Source organism: Panthera leo, chromosome A2 (assembly GCF_018350215.1).
Source record: "Panthera leo isolate Ple1 chromosome A2, P.leo_Ple1_pat1.1, whole genome shotgun sequence".
Taxonomy (NCBI): Eukaryota; Metazoa; Chordata; class Mammalia; order Carnivora; family Felidae; genus Panthera; species Panthera leo.
The window spans coordinates 96691850-96718766 of NC_056680.1; the positions used below are offsets into that span (position 1 = coordinate 96691850).

General features: G+C 37.0%; 1 protein-coding gene and 1 long non-coding RNA gene across 4 annotated transcripts in view; one reads left to right on the top strand and one right to left on the bottom strand.

The window, feature by feature from the left end:
* Positions 1-2596, top strand: part of COL1A2 (collagen type I alpha 2 chain) — a 35865-nt gene extending 33269 nt beyond the window's left edge. Inside the window, exons 50-52 of the mRNA XM_042917978.1 lie at positions 266-450; positions 1142-1384; positions 2123-2596. Of these exons, the coding sequence (XP_042773912.1) occupies positions 266-450; positions 1142-1384; positions 2123-2269 (575 nt within the window). The 3' untranslated portion in view covers positions 2270-2596. The remainder of the gene's footprint in view (positions 1-265; positions 451-1141; positions 1385-2122) is intronic.
* The window catches only part of LOC122207817, a 67967-nt gene that overhangs the window by 7714 nt on the left and 33336 nt on the right, over positions 1-26917 (bottom strand). Inside the window, exon 2 of one of the 3 annotated variants that reach the window (XR_006197019.1) lies at positions 9631-9691. The exons of the other annotated variants lie outside the window; for them this stretch is intronic. This is a non-coding gene — a long non-coding RNA (uncharacterized LOC122207817). The remainder of the gene's footprint in view (positions 1-9630; positions 9692-26917) is intronic. 3 annotated transcript variants of the gene reach the window in all.

The window sequence follows — 26917 nt, forward strand, 5'->3', positions numbered from 1 at the left end:
GCCTAATTAGAAGCATTTTCTTCTTCACCAGCATCCAGTTTCAGGCTTCTCTTAATGTGTATTTTTGCATTTTTCATATACTCTGATTTGATGTTTCACGGAGGAGAGAAGGAACTGTCTAATCTGGAAAGTAGCCATCCTCTTCCTATTAAATGTAGGGTAGACAATGTTACTTATAAGAATCAAAATCTTGGTCTAGTAATTATTAGAACCTATAGTCTACTCAATAAGAAGTTTTATGAGCTGGGTCTTGTCTTTTTTAAAGGTTACTACTGGATTGACCCTAACCAAGGATGCACTATGGATGCTATCAAAGTATACTGTGATTTCTCTACTGGCGAAACCTGTATCCGGGCTCAACCTGAAAACATCCTAGCCAAGAACTGGTACAGAAATTCCAAGGTCAAGAAGCACGTGTGGTTAGGAGAAACTATCAATGGTGGTACCCAGGTGAGGAATCCTACAAACATTCCTTCTCCTACTAAATAATATTATTAAGATTGTTTGCTTTTTAATGATCTGCATTTTAGTCGTTTACCCAAATGGGATTGTTAAAAGAACCTGCTCTTTTCTTGGGTTCCAGTTCTATCCTGGAATTGTACATTAAAGATGGATTGATTGAACGTACCCACACAATTCAAAGTTATTCTGCAAATTTGGCTCAACTGATAATCCCTGGAGAAACTGACTAATGACATTTAGTGTGAGGAAGTACTGGCCAGCATATGCGTCCCTGTACCCATGAATGTATATTTTCAGAACATGTGCTTTTCTAAATTTTTAATCAAATCTTTTCACCAACTTTATTGCATGCCTCCTGGTGGGGATTACAGAAAAAGAAAGAGGTCTGAATCTCTGTCTCCTTGTTCTCTTATTCTAAAGAAGATACATACCCATTAAAAATACCTTATCTAGAACAGGTATCTTTTTGAGATGATCTTGCCTCAGCCTGGTAGTTCCTATGTCCCTTCTAAGTAACTAATATTTCAAAGACCAGTGAATTGAGTTTCCTGGAAAAGTACCTTTTTCCCAAGGTCAGCTCTGAGTCCATTATTCCTCCCTATACCAGACATTTTTTTTTTGACTCTTAGTACCTGAGGCCATCTCCACTTAACTAGAATTTCTATCTTATTTTCTGTAGTTTGAATATAATGTTGAAGGAGTAACCACCAAGGAAATGGCTACTCAACTTGCCTTCATGCGCCTGCTGGCCAACCATGCCTCTCAAAACATCACCTACCACTGCAAGAACAGCATTGCATACATGGATGAGGAGACTGGCAACCTGAAAAAGGCTGTCATTCTGCAAGGCTCCAACGATGTTGAACTTGTTGCCGAGGGCAACAGCAGGTTCACTTACACTGTTCTTGTAGACGGCTGCTCTGTAAGTAATAGTGAAATGTGGGGATACGCTTATTTGGGGAGTGTATTTTGGAGGTGGGGAGATGGAGTTTTAACTTAGACCGTAAATGAATGAATAAGACCATAAACGGATGAATAAGAGACCTAACTTACTAAATCTATTTTCATAACTGTATTTATTTAAATTAAATTCCGAGTGTTCTTATCAGACCTTGCCTTCTGAAATTCTCTGCAATGCTAAAATATATACAGTGTCCATGCACTAGCTGTTTTTCTTTAAACATGAGTTTGTTAAATTATGATGTCTGCCCACAATTTAAAATTACTTGAGGTTAAAAGGTCCCAAGCTGTCACTTATGGCTATATGTATTTTATTTTACTTATTAGTATGGCATGCATGCGATTTTTCTCTACAATATGCTAGACATTGCAGAAAAATTAAAATTTACTTGCAGCAGCCTGCATACCCACCTGGCTCTCCCTTACCCACACACGCACACCCCAAAAAACGATAATGTAGCAGTAAGCCACGTGGAATACGTATTGAAATTTTCTTTTAAAAAATTAGACTGGTAAGAAACTGCTCTCCCTAAAGACGCCCCTGATAATTCTGTTGCAAAGAGAACATGTTGACCTTGGGAAAACTTCTTCAGAATGAACAAGCCCAAAAGTGGTTCTTAAATATCTAAGGTTCTGACGATACTAGATGTAGAAATAGTGCTGCTTTTCATATATGTACTTTTTTCCCTCTTTTAAACAGAAAAAGACAAATGAATGGAAAAAGACAATCATTGAATACAAAACAAATAAGCCATCCCGCCTGCCTATCCTTGATATTGCACCTTTGGACATCGGTGGTGCTGACCAAGAAATCAGGGTGGACGTTGGCCCAGTCTGTTTCAAATAAATGAACTCAACCTAAATTAAAAAGAAAACAAAAGAAGTCCGAAAAAAACTTTCTCTCTTTGCCATTTCTTTTTCTTCTTTTTTAACTGAGAGCTGAGTCCTTCCATTTCATTTCCCCTGCACATCTATTTGCTTAAATTGTGGGCAAAAGAGAAGGAGAAGGATTGATCAGAGCATAGTGCAATACGATTTCATTCATTCCCTCCCTTCCCCCCAAAGATTTGGAATTTTTTTCAACACTCTTACACCTGTTGTGGAAAATGTCTACCTTTGTAAGAAAACCAAAATAAAAATTGAAAAATAAAATAAAAACCATGAACAATTTGCACCACTTGTGGCTTTTGAATATCTTCCACAGAGGGAAGTTTAAAACCCAGACTTCCAAAGGTTTAAAACTACCTCAAGACACTTTCCTATGAGTGTGATCCACACCATTAGGTGCTGACCTAGACGGAGATGAGCTGAGGTACTTGTTTTGTTTTGTTCCAAATACAAAGGTGCTACCAGTATTTCAGATACTTGAAGACTGTTGATGGTGCTAGAGGACTCTGAGAAGAAAGACTCCTCTGTAATGGGTTGCCGTGTGTGTTCTTTCTTCATGTGATTTAGCATCAGTATTTTACATCTTCTTCCCAAATAAAAGTATGCAGATTGCTTGCCCAACCTCGTCCTCTTCTTTAAATTCAGCATTTGTTCTTTGCCAGTCTCATTTTCATCCTCTCCCATGGTACCAAAAAGAAGCCTTGTTTCTCGGACAAGCAGAAAGATTAAATTGTACCTATTTTGTATATGTGAGATGTTTAAATAAATTGTGAAAAAAATGAAATAAAGCATGTTTGGTTTTCCAAAAGAAAATGCTGAGTAGAATTCCTTGCTTCGATGCTCTTTGCAATATAAGTATGGATTATAGCATCTCTACCAGCCGTTAGACTGTTTCTCATTAGATAGAAACTATGCAAAAAGGGCAGTGTGGTATAATAGAAAGAGCAGAGAACAAGGACCCAGGAGATCTGAACCCCAATTCTGACTCTGCTTCTTGTGGTCAAGGGACCTTGAGCGTTTCATCTTTCTGCCCCTCAACTTCCATATCTAATACGGGGAAGTTTCCTTCTCTGAACTATAAACACTTGCCCTGCTCAAAATACATAATGCTTAAACAAATGGTATTGTAGACCTAAGTTTACTCTAAGCAGAGATCCACAGAACCTTCTGGTTTATTGTCTATTAAGTACTTTGAAGCAGTGGCTGAAAGTTGGTCTATGCACAATTAATACTATTAACTAAAACAGTTTCAAATATTCAGTAAAAATGCCATACACTTAAATCTGATGCAACTGAGTACAATGCGTGTGAGGAGGTAATGTGTGTGCTGTCAATCAGCACAGACAGTTGTGGATAATAGTACCATGAACACCTACCTGCCAAATCAAGTTCATTTTCCTCCCCTGCACCTTTCAATGACATCTTTAATACACTTAAACAGAGTGATGTGTCAAGTAAAATGTTAAGATTCATTTAGAGCTTATTTCCTGTTGCAGAACATAATTGGGATTGTAATATTTGCCTCCTGAAATAAGTCATCTCAAGATTCAATTAGTTTTAAAAGCAAAAGACTGAACATGATGAAAATCTAACATCAAGTCTAAAAAGTTAGCATAGTCTATTACCCAAACGGTAACTTCCAATTATGGTCCTTCCCGCCACCTGAATCTGAACACAGGGATGCTTATTAGAATGCAGATTCCCAGTCCTCAGCCACCAAATTAAGATTTAGTAGGGAATCAGTATTCCTAAGAACCCTGCAAAATTCTGAGGTACATCCATCAGGAAGCCACTGTACCCAGTGATTTCCACAACCGTCTGTGGCTCTAACATTTTGTATCCGGCAAGAATGAACCAATATAGCTGACCAAATGATACAAAGAAAACCAAACCCCTGTATATCAGAATATGAGTACTCCTTACAAATTAGTAATTAAAATGGCCAGGGCAAGCTTACATGATAACCAGTTAGACATCTCTGGATTCCTTCAACATGCCTTGCCCTCAGGTCACAATCCAAGAAAGTTAACGTAAAGGGTGAAAGCGAAGAAGGAAGAAGCCATTTCCTGACTACCAGCTACGAGCCAAACACTACGTTAGATGATAATAATAATAATGGTCTTTGTCAAACTGAATCCAAATAGGCAGATTTCTTAAGCCAAGAGTCATAAATAATCATTTAGCCATCAGTTGGGACTACAGAAAAATAGTTCAATAAATAAGGGTATATATCTGATAAAATAATAATGAGGAAATAAATGATGGTATAGCCAATAAATACTAATGAGGAATGAATAATGGTATATCTAATAGAAAGCAATGGGAAAACAGTGAAATAAGTGTTGATAACCCAATAACATTTATGAGGTTGGTTAAACAACAAAAAATGCTTAGAATGGAATATTACAGTCTTTAAAATATCATTTTCAAGTACACTGTCATTAGAAATATATCAAACATGCGTGTAAAAATGCTAGGAGTAGGCGCGTTCATGGAGTAATGATAGGAATGACTTTTATGCCTGAATTTTCCAGATTTGCTATGATATAGCTATATCACCTTTATCATTTACAACAAATTTAGCCTTAAAATATTATGAAAAGAAATAAGCAGCCAACAAGCGAAAACAATCCTGGCTGAGAAGTAGCCATCTCCGGGGAAACAGTGGTCCACCTCCCACCCATTCATCTTCTGAAAGAGAAGAAAACCCTAACCTAAGAGTCATCACTCACAGTGACCCAGCCACACTGGGGGGCATCAGAAAGGGGCGCACGAGGCCATACATACCAAGCAGCGGCATCCTCAGGGATTTCGCAGTTTAGTTGCAGAGAGAGAATAAAATAATGTGTGAACACAATTTTAAACCAAGTGTCCTGTGAGGATAGCGGAGGACACTATTAATTAATGAGAGGGAATCTCAGAAAATTAACCTTAGCTTCATGCAGTAATAGTGACATTTGGGTTTAGCTGATCAGCTTTTGCCAGAGATCTAATTTCACTTTCAAACGCTCTGTGTCTGGCCAGAGGCTTCTTCTCTGGAAGCCACGTATTAGAACAGTCTGGTACTTACCAAGCAGGAGGTCCACTGTGAGTGTTCCCGGGGCCTGGGCAAAGTACCGAAGGCTTGACCCTGGCACACCAGACCTCTCTTTAGAGACTAATCACCAGGCCCAAGGGACCCTCCTCACAACATTTCCTGACCCTTGGTCCTATGAAGGTCAGCCACCTCTAACTGTGCCAGTCTGAGAAGGAAGAAGATTGCATATGAGAGAAGGAAGGAGCAGGTAGCCAAGACTGGGGGACGAGACATTAATCAAGTCTGGTAAAAAGGGTCATTTAAAATTCTAAAATCAATACAGCTAATGCACTGGCAAAGAGCAAGGACACCTGACCAATGCAGAACACATTTATTATCTTTAATGCCAAAATACTTTTTTCTGCTATTCCACTTAATATCACTGAAAACGAAGTTCAGAAATTGGATTATATATAAGAAAAGTTGGAAATGTCGTTTTGGGTCAGAACAACAATCCATCTAGATGAGTACTTTGCCTTTGACAGTGGCACCAAGGGAAATTTGGGAGAAAGAGTGGTTGGCACTTCCTGAGAAACCAGCCTCAAAACTCCCATTTAATAACCCATTGTAAATCTTTTTTGTACATAGATGAATCTCAACCCTTCCAGAGCCCTCTATCTGTTTTGAAATATGTTGGTATTACTGTACCAACAGGAGAGAGCTAATGCTGAATTGTTAGCTCGGCTTCCTAGCCCTCTGATCAAGTAGCTAAAATATGCTTTCTATCCTTGTGCCTGGATCAGCCAGGGATTGAACTACTCAGTGTCCATAGGGAGCACCAGTAACTGCTGCAATGGGGCCATCGACCGCCCATAATGATTGACTTTTCCCTGCAGTTTGGTGAAATGAGCACATAATTTGTGGCCAGCAGCCAAGGTTATGTGCACCAGCTCCACCAGTGACTAGCCAAGAGCACCTGGGAAAGTGTCTTAAGTTCTCTGAGAAGGTTACGGATCATCTTTAGGTCTGAAGTTTGCAGGCACTGGTAGTCATCTCTTGAGTTAATCTCCTGTCCCTGGCCCTCCAGTGTAGGGAGAGGAGAACCTAGAATTTAAATTTAATTAGCACCACTCTTTCAATTGGTAACCCATCAATTTTGAGTCATGCCTCCCTATCAGTAAAAATGTGAGCCCTTAACTAATTTTGTTTATTTATATATAAATGTTATACACGTACTACGTACTATGAGACTAATACATGATGTGCAATGGAAAACCTACATGGGAAAAAAAAACTGTAAAAGAGAGAAAATAAATACAAATAGAAGATTCCATACTCCAGTGGATCATTTCATACATACCCTAGAGGGTGTGCACATTCCGTCCCCCTACTGTGAAGACTACTGCCCTAAACAAGGATTCAGGATGGGCTTCAGGGGAGGGCAGAACATCAATGGACTCCTGAAATAGCACACCAAATTTTGTGTGTATGTGCATTTTTCTTGGAATAGAATCCACAACTTTCTTCAGATACCTCAAAGGGTCTATGACCAAGAAACATGTTAGGAACCACTATACAAAAGCAGTATTACTTATTCATTAAACCCTGGGCTTTTCTGAACCATGACCTTCATATCTCATCTTGGGTCTCATACTCAGAGCATGCTGCTTTTCCTGTCCTAAGACCTGAGAGAACCAACCAGCATCAACCCACATTAAAATAGAAATATTTCGCTCTTCCACTTCCCTGCTATGGGACCTCTCTGCTACGCTTGAACAGGACTTGGCAGATGCTCTATGACCCAGAGTTGGACCTTACAACATCAAAGTGCACCTGTTCACAAAACCTTTTCAAATTAAGAACAAATGTATTCAATAATGGAGAGTTATTATATAATAATAATAATAATGTTATTTTTAGGAAAATTATGCATATTTTTGTTATTTTTTTTTAAAAGAAGCTTTAACCTAAAAGAGACTGCAATTCCTGGGACTATAAAAGACTGTAAGGACAATAATTGGAACATGTTCTTCAGAGACCCTCAGGTCATCCCAGAACCAAATGTCTCCTCTTCATCTGGCTCTTCTCAAACAGAGCTATTATGCTGAGCCCAACCTACAAGAATAATTTTGGCCAGAATTAACAATCCTATGGATTCTAGAAAGGTCTCCTTAAAATTGCAATTCACTACATATTTAAAGAAATTCACGAACACAAAATGCCAGTAAAGTGAATTTTTTCTAGTATAACATTGCTCTTGGTGCCCAATGACTTAATTAACCATCAACAGCATGAAAAAAAAGGGAGAAACAATTTTTTTAATGGAATCTATTAATGCCAGGCAGAATAAGAACACCTACTCATAAACCACTGTGCGGAGTAGATGGCCTTTCTCTCTCAACGGGATGTCACTTTGAGTTCACTGCTCCCCCTGCTGACTGGATAATAGAACACCCCAGTCTTTTAACACAGCCACATGCACACCATCAGAGAATGAAAACTCAAATTTCAGAGGAGAAAATAGAACAGCCTCCTGTGCTTATTTCCTGTCTGCCCCAGACACACAGCCCTCTCTCCAGCTTCCATGGCAGCCCACCTTCATGTCCTCAATGCTCCATTTTTTTTCTTACCCATTTTAATCTATCCTTAATATCTCTCCCATGGAGCTGGTAAATGGAAGTCACAAGGAGGCAAACATAAGCTCAAAAGGAGAATGGCCTTTTTGGGTGAGTAGAGCTGTCCAATGATACAAATGTTGCCCCAAAATGCACTGAATAACCCTTCAGGATTTACGCAAGGGGTTGGGGAATTATATAGAATGGAAATAAGAGGATGATAGAAAGAACAGGGGCTTGGAAGGCAGAGATATCTGGGTATGAACCCTATCTCCACCATTTCCTCATCTGTAAGACAGGGAGAGTGATGAACTGCCCACCAGACTGTTAGGATCAGAAACAGGAATGCGTAGCAGTTTATAAGACTGATGGACAGTAAGCACGCAGCACCACCACTAGCATCATCCCCACAAAGCTGGGTCTTCCCTCAAGCCTGTAACTTCATCCTCCCCATTCCAGGAGCATTAGCTTCTCTGACAAGAGTGGCCCAAAATGACAGCACATCTACAATGCAGTTACACTTCACTTTCTCCTACAAATGGATTCCAAGCAAACTTCCAAACTCTCACAATTTTGGCGAGTCCTCCTCCACAATCTAATAAAAAAAGTATCAACCTTTTATTAGAAGCTTGAAAATCTCAATTTTTTACAAAGGAAACTAACAATCCCACCTTAACAGTAAAAACAAAAAAGGCAAGGGGCGCCTGGGTGGCTCAGTCGGTTGAGCGTCCAACGGTTGAGCGTCAGTCGGTTGAGCGTCAGCTCAGGTCACGATCTCACGGTTCGTGAGTTCGAGCCCCGCATCAGGCTCTGGGCTGATGGCTCGGAGCCTGGAGCCTGCTTCCGATTCTGTGTCTTCCTCTCTCTCTGCCCCTCCCCCATTCATGCTCTGTCTCTCTCTGTCTCAAAAATAAATAAACATTAAAAAAAAAACCCAACAACAAAAAAGGCAAAATTTCTGAAATGTCATTAGGTGCATCTAATTTTGGAGACAAAGCTTTCTGAGCTGAGAAAACCACCCTTTTGCTTACTCGGAAACTAGTTCTTGTACACAAATGGACTATAAGTCATACACATACATGTTGAACTAGTCAAACTTCTGACACTTAATTTTCACAATTTGCGTTTCTAAAACTTTGTCTCTGGAAGCAGAAATTCTAACTCAAAAGTGATCAGCACACAAAATGATCATAATTATTAAATTCATGTCCTCTGGGAAATTTCTTGGCCTATATGAATTTACTCAAGGGTTTTAAGCATCATTAAATCACCTATTATTGCCAGTGCTTTGAATGTCTCTATGAGTATTATTATAAATGGATCCACTTCAAAGATGCTGGATTATAGTAATTTCCAACATGGTTTTTCTATCACTGATTATAGGTCTCCTTTTCCTTATAATACAAGTGTCTAAAATTTTTTTTTAAACTTTATGAGTGTAACACAATTTTCCATCTACTACTTTGCTCATCATGATAAGATATGTTCCTAATCATAAGAATAATAAAAAAAAAAGACTTCCCTCAGATAACATCTGGAAAATTGCCCATTTAGCCAATTCTCTGGGTTTATTCATAATTAATATTTACTTTTTGTTAAATATTAAAATATAGTAAGCTTATGCTCAATTTGAAGTTCCACATGTTTTCTTAGATTTTCTTCAACTAAACTATCACAATAAACACTCACCTTGTCACCATAAATTATAAAAAGAGCCTTGCTTTTCTTCTCTCAAGCTTGGGAGAGTTATCTATCAAACAAGAAAACAAAGTCCACTAAATCCTTTGAACCTTTGAAGAGAGAAAGACAAATCAATGCCAAAAATGATGTGCCTTCTCACCAATACACAAATTAAACTGTGTATTTTGTAAGATTTATAGGGTAAGTGGGCTTCTTTTTATTATCACTTTTGCTAGGTATCTGTCAAGTGAGTCTAATTCAGTAAAATAGATTGATACATTGGGAGAAATCTCTAGCCTCCATTCTGGGTTGGGGAAAAAAACAGGCAGACAATTTAGTCACCTTATACCACTCATATTATGATTTAATTGGTCTGAAATATTGTTTTAAAACTCCCTTGGCGAATGTAATATGCAGCCAGTCTTGAGAAAAATTGTACTCAACTAATGCCACAGGGTTCTGAAACCCTCCCTTAAAATCACTGGTAAAGTTGGAAGTATGTGTATATGGGCTTTTTTCTAGGAAGATGGTGTGCAATACTTAAAGTTTTTCCAGATCCCATAGTATCTACCTAACCAGAATTGCTGAGGTGGAGTCAAGAGATTTTCATTTTCAGTGAGTACATTAAGATGATTCCCATGTACTCTCAAAGTTTGGGAACCACTGGTTTATTGCCATTACCATATTATTGACATATTCTTGGATGATTCTGAGCCCCTCTTCCCAAAATGTTTAGGATCACAGCTCTAAAATCATGGGCTCTCTAAGCTGCTTTAAATGAGAACATGTAATGGCTCATTGAACTTGTGAGCAATTAATTTGGGAACAGTTGCAGTATTATAAATGTGATTACTTATTGCAAACCCAATTAATCCAGCCAGGAGGAATGTTAATTACAAAGGAGTATGGAAATTAGCATGAGTGCATGACTAAATGCCTAAATTCTGACCTATTATACTGTCTGTCTGGTAATTTAGTTTAAAAATACTTCCACAGGAAGTCTCATGTATATATGTGCATGTGGGCAATAAGGTAACATTAGTCCACACTCCAGGGCTGATTAGGAACCTTGGAAATACCCTAATTAGGAAAAGACAAGCTTTAGAGGTAGCTACTGCAGTATTTAAAAGAGCATTATTGAAATCTACATCAGGGGATATATTAGCATAAAAGATGTGGAAAATAAATTTTTATTGTTGAAATAATGGTCTTGAAGATAAATGACTAGCTAATAAATATTTAATATTAACAAAATTTGAGCTAAGCCTTGCTCTACTTGTAGCACACCATTTAATAGCAAGATTGACAAGAAAAGACATATAGTCCAATCGATCTCCAACCACTAGAGGCTACCTATATTTACCCAAAATTCTTGAATCACCAAATTGCTTATGAGGTCACAAAATAACTCCAAACAAACAAAAAAAAAATTGCAAAACAAAACTATATTTAATTGATTTTAAAGAAGAAGTTACATACAATAACTGTATATCTCTTATGAGTAATGGAATATCAATCAAAACAAATTTAGACAGACTAGAAAGCAATTGAGAAGGCTTCCAAAGCTCCCAAGAAATAATCTCTCCTATTTTGGGAATAGCTAAGATACACTAGGTCTGTGCTTTTTTATGGCCTTTTCCCCTTTCATAACTGAAAAAGATGAAGGCAGAGCCTCAGCCAAACTGTGCCATTTGACTCCTCTTCTCTGAGAATTTAAAACTTGGAGTGAAGAATGACAGAGACTGGGAGCCACCGAAGTTGAGGCACGCTAATACAGCACTCTAGGGGGGGGCCATGAACTTCTGCTGATGAGGTCCTAGAATGGTAATAGGTGTTTTGCTTTGAATTATGAAATAATCCAGTATCCTTCCACTATCTTTTTGGCTTAAGTTAGAGAAAGTTGGTTTCTATTACATAAAACAAAAAGTTTCAACGAGTACACCTAGTCAACAGGATATAGAGTGAATAGCAAAAACAGAGGAGTATAGGCCAATCTCAGAGTGAGTAGGTACTTAGAGTTAGTAGAAATAAGAACCAAAAATTTGAATGGCTGAAAAAAGTACCAGAGAAAGAATATGGTAAGGAAACAATTCTCCATGGGGCTTTGGTGTTTCTGCAAAATGCCTTGCAGGCAAAGATTCTGATAATGTTTGTTCTGGATAACCATTTCAAGGATGTTTGTATAGTGACAGGGACAGTCTTGAAAGAGAGAGATAGTGTCTCCTTCCAGAGCGCAGAACAGTTACTGTCCATTGTAATAAAGATAATGTTTCCCTACAGGGCAAATGTCTGGCTGGTTTGCTTGCAGCCCATTGTAAAATATTTGGGTTCCCTACACTTGGTGTTCCTCAGTTGTGACACATCCACCTGGGTTGCTCTGCATTGCCCCCATAGGACTTGGGGGCAAGGGAACCAGCAGTAAACACAAAGCTCCAGTTGCTTGCCTTGCTGTGAGTAATAATAAACTCCTTTGTCTCTGACCTAGATGTCACATGTCTTCTGCCAGCATCTATTAAACTGTGGCAGGCTAACATCTTAGCTTTAAAGCAGAGAAAATTTCAGCCCCTTCACAGTTCTTGACAAACATTTCAAAGAAGAATACATATCAGAATAGAGCTGCATCAGGTCTGTATTCCTGTCTTTCGAGTTGCCTAGCAACTAGTTGGTCACCATTGATCTGACAATCTGCAGTAATGAAAGACCACGCCATGTAGAAAAGTGTGATTGAACTATATGCTTCTAGATCGCAGAGATTGTCTGATTCGTCTCCGCGTCTCCTTCATCACCTAGCCCAATACCTAACATAGACTGCATGTTCGATGATATGTTGAACAAATTGTTAAATCAAAGAATTAACTATAAGGATGGCTCTACTGGGATATGTATGGAATTGTAACTAAGGTAGTTCTTAAATCTGTATCGTAAGTACTTTCGCTCAGAATCATTGTTTCTTCAAGTTCACTTAATTGTAAATAATAGAGATGTGTCCAGGAAGCTCATGGGACAGGGACATGCTTAGAGTGGGAAAGATAAACAGCTTTGCTGGAACTGGAGCTGGAATGTGACTCTCCATTTAAGGTGGCTTTAGAGATCTCAGGGGCAGGAATTGGTGACTCTGTTCTCTGCAACTCTACCACTAATCTGGTTCATTCATATTCTGCATGTTTGTCTTTTTAGATCCACTATTAATTGGCAGTTGTTTTTTTTTTTGTTTTTTTTTTTTTTTTTTGTTTTGTTTTTTTTTTTTCCTATCCTAATTCCTTTGGAAGAGATTCTGGTGCAGTTCATAAATCCCTTGGCAGTCTATTAACTGATGACCTTTGAGTAGACATCCCATCAGCTGTGATCATTAAAGTCATGTGGTATAACACCTGGCCACCTAGGAGTCAGAAGCCATGGGTGGGGCAATTTTTCAAGGGGGTGAGGGCACCAAAGGCCATAAGCAACATCTCTATTGGGAGGTCTGCACCCTGTCTATCCTCCTACACTCTTCCTGTCACTCCTCCCTCCTGAAAAATGTGCACCTTATTTCATGTGGTTTCAGTACTTGTCTTTAGATAAGAACATAAAATACAAAAAGTTCTTAGACATTAATTTAAAAACAAAACACTTGCACCAAAAAAAAAAAAAAAAAAAAAAAAAAAACAACCTTGGGTGTGGTGGGGTGGGACTGGACAAAGAACATGAATTTTAGGAAAAACAAAACAAAACAAAATGTCATTAAATATACAAAAAAAAAAAAAAGGTTCAACTTGTCTAGTAAAGAAACACAAAGTAAAATCTTAACCGGTGTATGGCGATGCTTCTTAAAAAAAAAAAAAAAAAAAAAAAAAAAGATAGTGTTTCAGCCAAAAGATCAGTCTCATTTACAGCTGGCATAGTATAAGTTGGTACAAAACATCTGGAGAGCAATTTATCAGTATGTATAAAAGCCTTAAAAATGTTTATACTTTTGACCACTTATTATTTGCACGTTGGAATGTATCTTAGGAAATGAATCCTTAAGTTTTCTAAAGACTTTTGAACAAGCACAGTTTGTATGAAGAGTTTCTCATAAAGCTGTGAGACTACTTTTTCTTCCACTGCTCAAGTGCGAACACATAACTGTCCTCTAGTGCAGCTGCCCAGAGCAACCTAGGCTTGGAGGGAGAGCTATGCCAGTATGAAAGACAAGCACATGAATCGCAGTTAGAAGTCTTCTAACTTTGAGAAATGCCGTGGCTATTTGCAGCATGAAGCTGACAGAAGGAAGCAGAACCGTGGAGCTCCCAAAAAAGCCACTGCAAATCCCCTCTTTGAACTGGCTCACACGACTAAGTGCCAATCTAACCCTCTGCACAGGAGGTGTCATCATAAGGAGCCACCAAGGAACACCAAAAGGTTGTATTAAAAATGCATGTTTTATTGCCTCCTCTTCCATTGAAGTCAATCCCCAGTTGGTTATTGTGAGAAATCACATTCTCCTGCCTCCTGTATCTTATCAGAATGAACGTGGTGGAAGTGCCTGAAGGGAAGACACTACAACAGCAGTAAGTACACGTGCAAAATAATGGCTGACAGTCGTATCATATCTCGGGCACAACAGTTGTCATAGCCTTATTTATAGCAAAAGATTGGAAATTAACCAAATGTCTAATAATAGTGGATTGGTTAAAGTAGATAGGGCACATCCATATGATAGATTGTGATGCAGTTATTAAGAATGTTCTCGAAGAGTACTTAGTGATATGGGGGGGAACTTAATAACTCTATACTAAAATAAACAAGTAGATTACAAGGAAGTTGCATCTCATGCAGCAGATAGGCTTTTCAATCATGATGAAAAAAATCTCATATAGTTAACATTGTCCTTGAAAATCTCCAGGTTGGATACCAAATACCATAATTTCATCATAGTTTTTCTTTTTAGTATTAGAATAGATAACTGTGTCTGTGAGCATCAGAGAAGTTGGCTTGAGGTTAGACTATGTTGTAGGAAAAATATATGTTTTTACCACTGGAGTCACAGTCACTGTAGCAAGATGCACATACTATAAGAGACATACAGGAATTGAGACACAGAGATTAAGGAAAGAGTCAATTCATATCACCCATCTCATGCTTATTCTGGGGAATACACTCATGAACACAATAAAGGGGAAATTTTTTAAAATCTATTTAATTGTTGTACACACACACACACGCAGAGTAAAGTTCACATAAGTTAAATGTGTGTAGCAATTATCTGTATAAATCATTATATACAAGTCCCAGTCTGTTTTAAAATTTTCATTTTAAACAGATATGCATACAAGATCCAGAAAGGGTATATGCAACAATTTAACAGCCATAATCTCTAGTGAGATTATGGGTATTGTTGGGATTCTTTCCTCTAATTTTTCTGTTTTTAAAACTTTTTTAAATGAACATTTTTGCTTTCATTATCAGAAAAAAATACTGATTGTTTTTAAATGGCACTCACAAAACAGATGATACCTTTCAAATACCTTTAAAACTAAGCCTTATTTTATTACAAATGCTTACAATGTGTAGTTTTTGGTATGCAATCTCTATACCAAAAGAACAAGTACTTGGTGAAACAAACTACTGGGAAACAGGACAGAAACATGAGAACACATGTATAATGCAGGAAGTCTGAATCAACAGAATTCTATTAGTCTACCTCTGTAAAGCAGTGTTCTTGGGGACTATCGAACAGGACATGGAAACAGCCTTCTTATTATATTGAACTGGACATTAAAATGTTCTTGTCAAAAGAAGAAAGAAGGTCCTCTCTAGACACGGATTATGTAAATACACATACAGAGTCTATAATAAATTATGTTAGGAGATGCCTTCTGAGTTGAGCTTCCATGAATTCCTACTCTTTATGCACTTGCCTAAAATTTCATTTAAAAAACCCTATTACAGCAATACTTTTCCTGCTTCATTCATAAAAAATGCATAGATGCATTCATGTAATAAAGGAAATTTCTCGCTGAAACACATATATCACTCTAGTAAGTCTGTTTTAGCGATTGGAAAAAATAAATGTCTCATATGAGAAGGATTTCAAAGACAGGTCAGTTAAAATAGTTCTTTGATTGTGTAAAATTACTAGTGGTTGATCCATTGTGTCAGATGTGAAATGAGATTAAACTGTAAGAGTCAGTTTTAAATTCTCAGCATTAAACTGAATTAATAAATTGAGCAAAGACATGGTTCAAGTAGGATTGAAAGGTTCTGCTAAAACCAGACTGTTTAGATCCATTAGCAACACAGCTACAAAGAAAGAATATCTTATCAGAAAGGAGTGTAGGCTGTGGAAAATTAATAGAGAGTGCTAGACCCAATCTTGGTGTAGAATTACATGGAAGGGATTAGGAAGTGAGGGGAAGGTAATTAAGTAGAAAGAACAGCCGGAAAGAACTGAAAAGCAAAAGATCAGATGGTCTGAGGTTGAGCCCCTCACCATCTGTTGGCAATCATCAAAATTTATTTGATCTTATTGTGTATTTACTTTGTAAAAGGGGGGAAAAAAAACCCTCATTCTAATGAATGAATAGGTGGGATACAAGGTGAATGCCCATTATAACAGAGCTCATTATTACTGTGAGAAAATCATTGCCATTGCAACATAACAAATACAATTAATGCAATCTAATTGTTCCATTTCTGTCCCTGTCTCTGACATCAGCTTCATAAAAAGGTTCTTATGCTTTCGGAGCCTTTTGTGATTTAGTTGGAGGGCTTTGTCTATAATTTTACTGTCATTGTTTATTGCATGTCTATCTATACAATTTGCTCTTGTAAAATTTCTGAGTGACTGCATGTATCCATTAGCAAAGTAGGTCAACCAGCCACTTAGGTTTCCCCCTTCTAATAGGCATCATCAGCACCTGTGATTTCAATATCAGTTAACAGTGCTAACTATCCATCCAGTTATACAAAGAGGAAAACTCAATTCTTTCCTCTACTTTATCTCTGGCCCCATATTCACTTACCAGATCTTTCTGAAGGTTTTCCCTACATGTTTTCCCTTTCAAATATTTTGGTGCTTCCTCCCATCTTTTTCCCCTGTACTTCTCACTTTAGGCTTTGTGGTCTTTCACCTTAACTGCTACCTGCCTCTTTTCCTGTCCCTCTCACATCCATCTCCCATCACACAGAGAAAACACAAATCTGGCCTTTCAATCTCCTGTTAAAAGATTTCTGTTTCCACATCACTTACAGGATAAAGTCAAAGGCATCTGTGTGGTATATGAAACCCTTAACTGCAGTGTCCCCTGACAATTTCACCTCTCTAGCTCTTCTCTCCCATCTCACAGTTTATACCCTTCAGCAAAACCAGAGTAATTTATAAAGCAACTACTAATAAATAATTAAGCAATTTTTATTATAATCAACTCATGATATGCCTCAGGGATGAGTATTTTCATCCATTCTTTAGGACTGTGCCATGCATTACTATTTTAAAATTAGCTGCTTGGTTTTTAGAGTGCAAGCCTTACAAGTAAGGCAGAGCAGACTACACAGCCAGCTGTCACACAGGAGCATCTGTACAAGAGGTCTCAGCACAGCTAGGCAAGACTAGCAGATACATCATCATATCTCTGGACACATATTAGTATTGCCCACCAGTCAAGCAGTGTGCAGCTACACAGGAGAGCTGTATATTTTCCTTTATTAAAAAATGATTGAAACAGTGTCGTTCTTTGTCTAGTATCATCTTTCCCGTACCTAGCAACACACTTTTAACATGCCGGATATTTGAAAGCTTTATCAGAAAAGGCTGGCTGCCTCAAATCAAGGGTTTTATTTAATTTAGCTCTGAATTTGCTGGAGGAAAATAAATTGATGTCAGGTTTTTAATTTTAAAGTCACATTTGCATTGCAGATGGACTATTTAACAGTTCACATAATCAATAAAATTACTGCTGAAGCACAGGATGTGTTAATGAGAGACTCTAATATCTGAGTAAGTGGTTTCCTTCTGAAAAGTCAAATCATGTTTGTTTGCTTGTTTAAATTTGTTAATCATAAGAAATGACCTTATTCTGATGGAAAAATAGCTAAATGTTTCCACAAGGTACTTGGCTCCTTGCACATGATAGGGATTAACATTATTTTGATAGGTAGAAATATTCTACCCCACTCTCCATACCCTAGAAAAGAATGTGCAGATCCAAATTTATGGAACCCAATTTAAAGTGCTGATTCAATACTGTCCCAAATGCCAGTGAAGAAATATTTTGAAATGTCTTAAGTATTCTACATATCTACAAATGGGATGGAATGAAAGTTGGGCTAGTAAAAACTGACACCACACTTTTTAAACATTAAATTTTCTTTTTAGAAAGAGGAGAGTTGTTTCTGTCTTGTTTTTGAGCAGCAATTTTGTACTATATATTTTAACAACTTTATTGAAGTATAACCAACATAATAAACTGCATATATTTAAAATATGCAATTCAATGTATATATTTGACATACATGTACAGACTCTATTGTTTCTAGTTAAAAAGTCAGAAAAATAAATAAGAAAACTATCAACTATATTCATAGTACTATAATCACAGTTGAACTTTTAGAACTCTCACAAGTTTTTAAGTCTATTCATATATATGTATGAATAAAATAGATATATGCCTCTACTTCTATCACACTGTCAACAAACTGCATATACTGCCTATACTTTTCCCTCTTTCAACCATTAAGTGTCCATGAATATTTTACATGTCTTTAACTATCGTCCTAAAGACGACTTTCAGTATATACAATGTACATTTTTATTTATCAGTAGTAAAATAATTACATAATGAATGATGAATAATTACCTATAACCATAGAAATATAAACAAATAGCCATACAAATATCACTATTAAATTCTAAAACAATTTTAATCTACATATATGAATTATAAATGCAGAAATGTATATATATACATATGATTTTTATCTTATTAAAATAGTAATCGAACTACATGTATTATTTTGTAATCCAATTAAATGAATTTTAATGAGGATTTTATATATTTGAAATTTTTTGTTGCCAAAAGTTAAAAAATACAAATATGCATGAAAAAGGAAATTATCACCAATAACTCTAATAACATAAATAATCTCATTTAAACATTTGGAATAACGTTTTCCTGGAGAGATACAGATAAACTGCATTATTATTTAAACCCTATTTATAATCTAAATTTGATATGGGTATTTTTCCATGTTATTATATCTTTTTAAGAAATAATTTTAAATAGCAAAGTAGTTCTATAGTATGGAGTACTTTTGACAACATTGATATTTTTAAATCGTGGCCAATTTATAGCAAAATTTTTCATTTCAAAAAAACGTGCAATCCTTTGATTAGTAGTGAGGTTTAACTTTTTTTTTCAAGTGCTCACAGGCTTTTTAAAAAAAAAAATATTTATTTTGTCAGTTCTATATGCTATAAATATTTTCTCCCCAGGTTCTCATTTGCTTTACGGTAATACTCTTACACAGAAGTTTTCAATATTTTCCTTTATAATTTTTTCCATTGCATTTTTGATTAGCTTAAATATTCATTTATGTATTTTGAAATTTATTTCATTTTATGTTTTTAATTTTCACATGTGGAATTTATTTGGTAAATGATGTGAGGTAACCAAGCATCCTTGCACATGAAGTTGAAATGGCATCTTTATCACATAATAAATTCTTATGTATGCATTTGAATTTAAAATTTGTGCTAGCGGAGTGATGAAAGCCGCAGTTCAATCTCAGAGCTTTTGTTCCTTTTGTATCTGTTTAGTTAAATGTGGCATTGATTTAAGGTGGTGCTTTTTTTTTTTTTTAACACTCCATAAAGTGCTGTTATTGAAGACTTACATTTCGATTTATATACACACATATTGCTATTTTCCCTCTTTGGATTTATATTTTCTTTTAAAGCAATATAAGCTTTCTGCAGAAAAAAAAATTAAGTAAATAAAAATGTAAAGAGGCAACAAAAATTAGTTTAATCCCTGTTAATCTTAGTATTCAACAGCAACCACTGATAGCACTCTTGGCATAATTAATTCCAAGATTTTTTTTTTTTTCATTTCACCCCTTTGTAGGGGATACAAGAGATGTAAATAAAGGTTTCTAAATGGTTTTATAATGATGACTTTTTTATTCTTCCCATAAAGCTTTAAATTGTTTCATAATAATGAAATTCTTTATTCTTTTAATGGAGCTTGAAATATATTTTTTAAAGGACCTAAATATATGAATTCCTACTCTGAAAACAGAAAACGAATGTGTTTTCTTACACATGAAAATGAAAATTCTCTATTTCACCAGTGGGTGGCAATCTCAACATGTACCCAGCTGGGTGCTGTCATTGGATCCTGGTCATGCAAAGGGGAAAACTAACCTAAAATGTCTGACAAACGTTAACTCCAGCCGCTGTTGTTGCCCTTTAGTTGTCGTGATTTAAAAAAGAAAATGAGAAACCTGCAGAAATAATCACAAGTGAGAACATTACACAACATGGAACAAAATTACCTTGGCTTAATGTGGGCTCAGTGAAAATAAAAGCTATGTGTTAAAATATTATTCCTCATGTGCTCCCAAAGAACACAGTGTTTTAAATATTTCCAAAAAGGACTAAGAGTTTACATCAAACAAACATCCTACAATTACATGAATTACAAGACAAAAAGTAATGGAGAATACCATTGTGATGGGAAATCAGCAAATTTGAGTTACTAGCAAAACATTCAAGCACACAGCTGAGCCACCATTAGAGTTAAAGTCAGTCAGGATGGTAGAAAGCTTAGAAGGCAGGAGAACCCACATGGGGATGGACTTGCAAGTAACAGCCTGAAACTGCACTCAACAAAAATGAACATAAAATCAAAGTAATTGGTTTTTTAAGTGCAAAATTCAATGATCCCAAACATCGGATCATGAAACAAAGCAGTTCTCGGTACTTCCACTGATAGTTTGACCAACATATTTAGATATTTAGTCTCCAAACCAAATATAGTATAAACATGACAATTTTTTTTGTAGAAAAACCACACTCTTTTTTGCACTAATAATTTAAATAAACTATAAAGCACAATCACTTGAGAGAGAAAGAATCTTCAAGGTTTCAGGAAGTCTAAAATTGAGCGTAGGGTTAAGCTGCAAAGTTGTAGAGTTTGCCTTCAAACCAAGTACATGTTCTCAAAAAGATACAGCTTTGAACCCACTCTGTCCAACCCAGTTCTCTCTTACTGACCATGAATCCAAGCCCCTTGGCTAACTACAGTTTGTTAGTTCCAATTTCCCACCTGTTTCTACTCCATTGTTTTAGAACCCACTGAGCCTATGGGAGAAGAGCATGGTGAGAGTTTGACTCCAGATTCAGCAATGCTGAGGCCCCCCAGCAAACTGGTTAGATGCTCCCTCAGCAAAGACCAAGAGCCTCTAGGGAGCACTATTTGGCGGGGGCGGGGGGGGGGGGGCACAAGGCAAGGACAATAAAGCTGACTTAAAGCCATAGTAACTACAAGAGTAAGAGATGTTTATTTGTTTGTTTGTTTGTTTGTTTGTTTTTTTAGAGAGCAAGAGAGAGCAGGGGAGGAGCAGAAAGAGAGAGAGAGAGAATCCCAAGCAGGCTTCGCACTGTCAGCACAGAGCCTGATGTGGGGCTCGAACTCATGAACCATGAGATCATGACCTGAGCCAAAATCAAGAGTTGGATGTTTAACCAACAGAGTCACTCAGACACCCCAAGAGTAAGAGCTTCTAAAGTGTGGTAACCCTTGATGGGAACTACCCCCAATCCTGCCTAAGGGATTTGAATTAAAAATTGACTACAAATAGAAATCTAAAAACTGCAAACCTCTCCAATAGCATCTAACACCAAAGAAACAGACATTCTCATCCCCTGCCTTGTCCAGTCCTTTCAACCATTTCTCGTATAATGTAAGGTTGCTAGACCCTCCTCTTCTTGCTTCTTGTTGCCAGAATCATTCTCAGAGTATCGATTCCCATAATTAAACCCAATATCCTAGCAATGAGGAATAAAGCAGGGCTTCTATAAACTGGACACTTTTTCTGCATTAATAGAACACAATATTCCTTTAGCTTTTTTAGTATTGACTTAGAGCTTTGAATAAATATTTATCAGAGGTCAGTTTAATGCACAGAGCACTAAAATAGGCAATCTGCTATCCTAAACACTATGTGAGCCATATTCAGCCCTCCAATAGGGATTAAAGTCACCTCAATAGATGGTGATAGATGAATGAATGCATGATCAAGTGCCAAAATGAGCACTGCAGATTCCAAGGGCTTTAGTAGTTCAGAGTCAAGGAGTAGTTACGGCAGACAGGACTTAACAGCTAACATTCATTGAGTGTTTATTTGGTGCCAGGCTCTGTCCCGTGTTCTCTCAGTAGCATGATCTCATTTAATCCTCACATCAACCCTGTGAGTTAGATACTATTATTATCTCCATTTCACAAGCAGGGAAACTGAGCCTTAGAGATGTTAAATAATTGATCCAAAAGTACACACTCATAATTGGGAAGATCTGGTTCTTGAACCTAGACAGCCTGACTCCATTCTGCTCTGCATTCTCCCTGCACAGCTGTGGTGCCATCAGTTTCTCAGTCATGCCCGAAAAATCAGAGGTGTCTCATTTAGCTTAGTTCATGGTGGCTGCTTTCTGATCTTCAGGGACTGACACTTCCAGGCTCCCTTTTTTATGTGAAACCAGGCAAACTGGACCTAATGAAACAGTCTGAAGCTTTGTCACATCCGAGTCCACTGCATTCATGAGGATCCAGCCCACGTTGGCAGGTTAGGGCTCTGTGAAAATGAGCAGCAGAACCATCAAAATAACCCATAATGGAAGATTTATGAAAAGAGCTAATATTATGATCTATTTTTGATTTGGGGATAGTAACATAGATAACTCAAAACTATGTACATCTTTTTCACTCAAATAACAAGCATGACAGAATGCATAATGTGTGCACAGTGCTGATAGATACTATGGGTATTCACTGCAGGGCTTGGGGAGATGATTATGGATCTTTAGAAGCAGATATACTTCTTAAGTTTTTTCACTGGGACTTAAGTTTTTAATTCTAAGCACACAAGGCTATCATGACAGAGGTGAGTACGGAAAGTACTACATAATAACACCAAAGGGAAATACACTAAAAAGGAAAAAAGCCTCGCTCCAAAATTCATGGAGAATGTTTATATTAATTGAAAGCCAATAACTCTAGACCTATTATGATCATATTCACAGCCTCAGGAGGACAGTGATGTGAATAATGATAAAGTAGAAAGAATTCCTTCCACGATGATAAAATATTTGGTCTCTTTATACTGTTCTGAGGGGAGGGAGCAAAAAAAAATTTGTCAAGAAACATATGAATAGTCCCTATTAGACTAATGAAAAGTGAAAAGTGATTTTATGTTCTTTGTTAAACAACTTAAACATTTACCTAGGCAAGTACTATATTTCAGGAGCCAAATTCTGCCTCAAAGGGAACCAGCTGGCCATGAAATATAATCTGTAGTTGGATGGAGGATAAACAAAGTTTAGTTCTTCGTGCAGAACATGCAATGAAGATGGAAAGCACATTGCCCTGGGATTTGTCTGGAGCAGGTGTCAGCAGCCTCTGTGAGGCGGCTGCCAAGTCTCTATTTATTCACTCTCTCACGAACTGGAAGAGGGAAGAATTCTAGTATCTTTAGGTCACTCACACACACACACAACATGCCCAGAAGTGGATGCACTTTGACGCAGGTAGGTTAAACCTATAGCAGAAACACTATGAAAAACACCTGGTCTGTGTCTGCTGCTCCACTGAAAATGTGGGAATAGGGTATCCACCCCCCCAACCCCTCTGCAAAGAACCTCTCTTCCCACCATTCCAGTTAAAGCTCCTAGAGCTTCTTTAGAGTCCTCAAGAATTTCCTTTTATAACGCAAATACCCTTAAGACAGACTACATCTCACATCTATTACTGCAAAGCCTTAGTGAGGCTGAAAGACTGATAACACTCAAGCATAGTTATGATCTTATGATTCAAGAAGAGAACATTTCAGTTCCATATGTTTATCTGGTCCCATTGGTGTGGGCGTGAGGGGCAGAGTGACAGGGGAAGGCCAAGGGTATTGTTGGTTACAAAAGGGAATCGTTGCTTATTTTCTTGCTGTTCTGCTTATCTGTGTTAAGATCTCAGAGGAAGGTGTAGTAGATCAGCTTTGAGGCTAGAATACCACATTACAATCATATTTTCCATATATTTATGCTACTGAATGGGTCGGTAAACAACAATAATTGAGTTCTGACCAGAAGCAGCATACTGCATTTGGGATTTATGAGAACAGCAAACAATATAGTGTGGTTTACCCCTAGTTTGCCAGGAAACAATTTTTGCTACTATTTACCTACTTACCAGAGACAACAGGAGCAATGGAATTCGTTTTCTAGGGCATCGTGTTAAATAATAAGAGTCTTAAGTGCACTTGGATCAATTAAGGAAACATTTCCTTTTTCTGTTTTATTCCTATATATTTCTTTTCTTTTCTTTTCTTTTTAGATTGATCTTAAATAGTCTTTAATCTACCTATAAGAAGAGGAATGTTATGTAAGATTGATGATAGAGAACTAATTAGAGACCTTGAAAAATGCTCATAATTTGATAAAATTCTGTTATCAAATAGGAAATGACAGCCACCTTCAGACTCTACAATTAGAAGCTTTTATCCTATTCTCTCTGGCTTCCGTATCCACCCATATATCTAAGATATTTTGGTATTGGTCTTGACCACCTGATCTTCATCTCCTACTTCTTTGAGTAAATTGCACAGTTTCCTTGGCAAAGTAGTTACACACCTCTCAACAATCAATCGGTACATTTTGGGTAGCATACCACCATCCTGGCCCCTGGCCAATTAGAACAACAGATCCCCCAGGAGATTGGATGGGGATCACATTACCCAAGTTGGTCCCATTACAATGGTTCTCAGGATTTGTGTGGAAACCGCCAGAGAAGACACTGTCTCCCTTTTCCTATGGACTTGAATGTTAGAAAAGTTAGGTCTAGAGCTACCCAGATAATAAAGCCAGCCCAGGAGATAGAAGAATGCAGAGAAATGTCAAAACTAGGCTCTGATATCATTTGAGTCCTGCATCAAACCCCTAGATTCTCTGTTACATGAGCCAGTATGTTCTGTTTCTTAAGCTATTTGGAGTTAACCCTCCTTTCTCACACAATCAGAAGACACCTCTCTGAAAGAACAATTTGGTTGCTTCTTCTTACCCAATGAATATTATATCCTTTTTGTTTCTATTCTCTAATTCAGCATATTAGATATTTAACAAAAATACCATATTTCCTGGACTAAAGCATATTTTTTCACACTTTATGTCCAAAGAAACTTTGAGGAGCAAGTTGTGATATAGCTGGCATTGACTACACATTGACAAAACTTACTTAAGTAAAAAAAGAGCCTTGCTTCAAGTTGTGATCTGTTTTTGCACTGGGGTCACACATTATACAGCTGCACATTGACTTAAATTCAGATTCCAAATTTTCATTTAGAATGTTTTCAAAATTACTGCATTATGAAACAGCACTGAAATGAAACATTGTGATAGCAGAAGAAAAGATTACCTGGCAGAAGTCGGGCAATGCAATTAAAGGCAACAAAAATTGCCAAACTGTTTAATAAATCATCAAACTTTCAAGGCCAGGAGAGATTGGGGCACATGATACATGCTTATAGAGAACCATAGTCAGTTCCCCAATAGCTATCTCTCAAAAATCTTTGGCTGACTTTCAAGAGAGGTTATTTAACTTCTAGAAATTCTTAATTCAATTAAAGATAAAAAGAAAGTATGAGTTTAATCAAATAGGCAATGCTTACACAATCCCAGTCTTTTCCCATGTTATAGTATCAATGTATCAATCCTAAACATGTTAAAGAAGTTAGTCTCCTAGAAAGTGTGTTTTCCACAGGGTGCTACATATGACTGCCCATAGATAAGAATGATCCAGAAGAGCCTTTAGACTTCAAATATATAGATTCAATCTTTATGAAGCCAAAGATATAAAATGCCATTGTTTACTTAAATTTATTAACATACAGGTACTATTTTATTAACAGATTCTGGTTCTAAGATATAGACTTACATGCTGATATATCTACTTCACGCATAAAACCAGAGAATAGCAAAAAGAAGGAAGGAAAGAACAAAGGGAAAAGGAGGGAAGGAAGAAAGGGAGGGAGGGAAATGGGAGGGAGGGAGGAAGGAAAGCAAGGAAGGAAGGAAGGGGGGAAGGAAGAAAAATCTTAATGAGAAAGGAAACTCTTGGTGAATGTAAATCTATGAGATGTCATTGAAAGAAAGACTGATAGCCATAAGTTTAAGAGGCATTCAGGAATCCACTGTGTGGGAAGTCATCATAATTGGAAATCATTATAGGCAAAAATTCTTTGGGCCCTTTGTATCTGGAGCATGTCATAGTTACTGTGCTAAGCAGTTAAGACAGTCATCCTGAAAGAAAATACTGTCCTTGCTATAGCCACATTATGTTGTATCAGGAGAACTACATCATTCCCATTGAGAGACAATTTGGATACCATTGGGAGACTGCCACAGCCTAGCATACGTGCAGGAGAATTCTGTCATGGAAGATAAATAGCTAAATAAAATGTATTTATCCCATAGCAACACCATGAAAGATTGCTAACAAACTCAGCCCCTCAGCTCACAAGAAAAATCTTATGCCTGAGGAATGAGTTAATAGAAACGTCTCTAAAGAATATTTCATACTGTAGGAGAAATAAAGCACATAATTTAATCAAATACCTTAAAAGCAAGAACAAGTAGTTATGAAACAAGAATAATAGCAATAAAAAATCAGTTAAAGGTTTTTTTTAATATATTAAATTTATCGCTAAATTGGTTTCCATACAACACCCAGTGCTCACCCCAAAAGATGCCCTCTTCAATACCCATCACCTACCCTCCCCTCCCTCCCACCCCCCATCAACCCTCAGTTTGTTCTCAGTAGTTAAAGGTTTTTAAAATGAAAATATACTCATTAAAATATACAACTTAATGAATAGACTGAGTAACACTGGATCTACTGCAGAGTAAATTGGTAAACTGTAATATGTCACTGAGGATTTCTTCTAGAACATAAAACAAAGACAATGGGATGTAAACTGTGAAGGAAATTTTGAGAGACATGGCAGATAGATTCAGAAGTTCTAATGCCTGACTTAAAGAATTTCCATAAAAGGAGAGAAAAGACAAACAGGAATA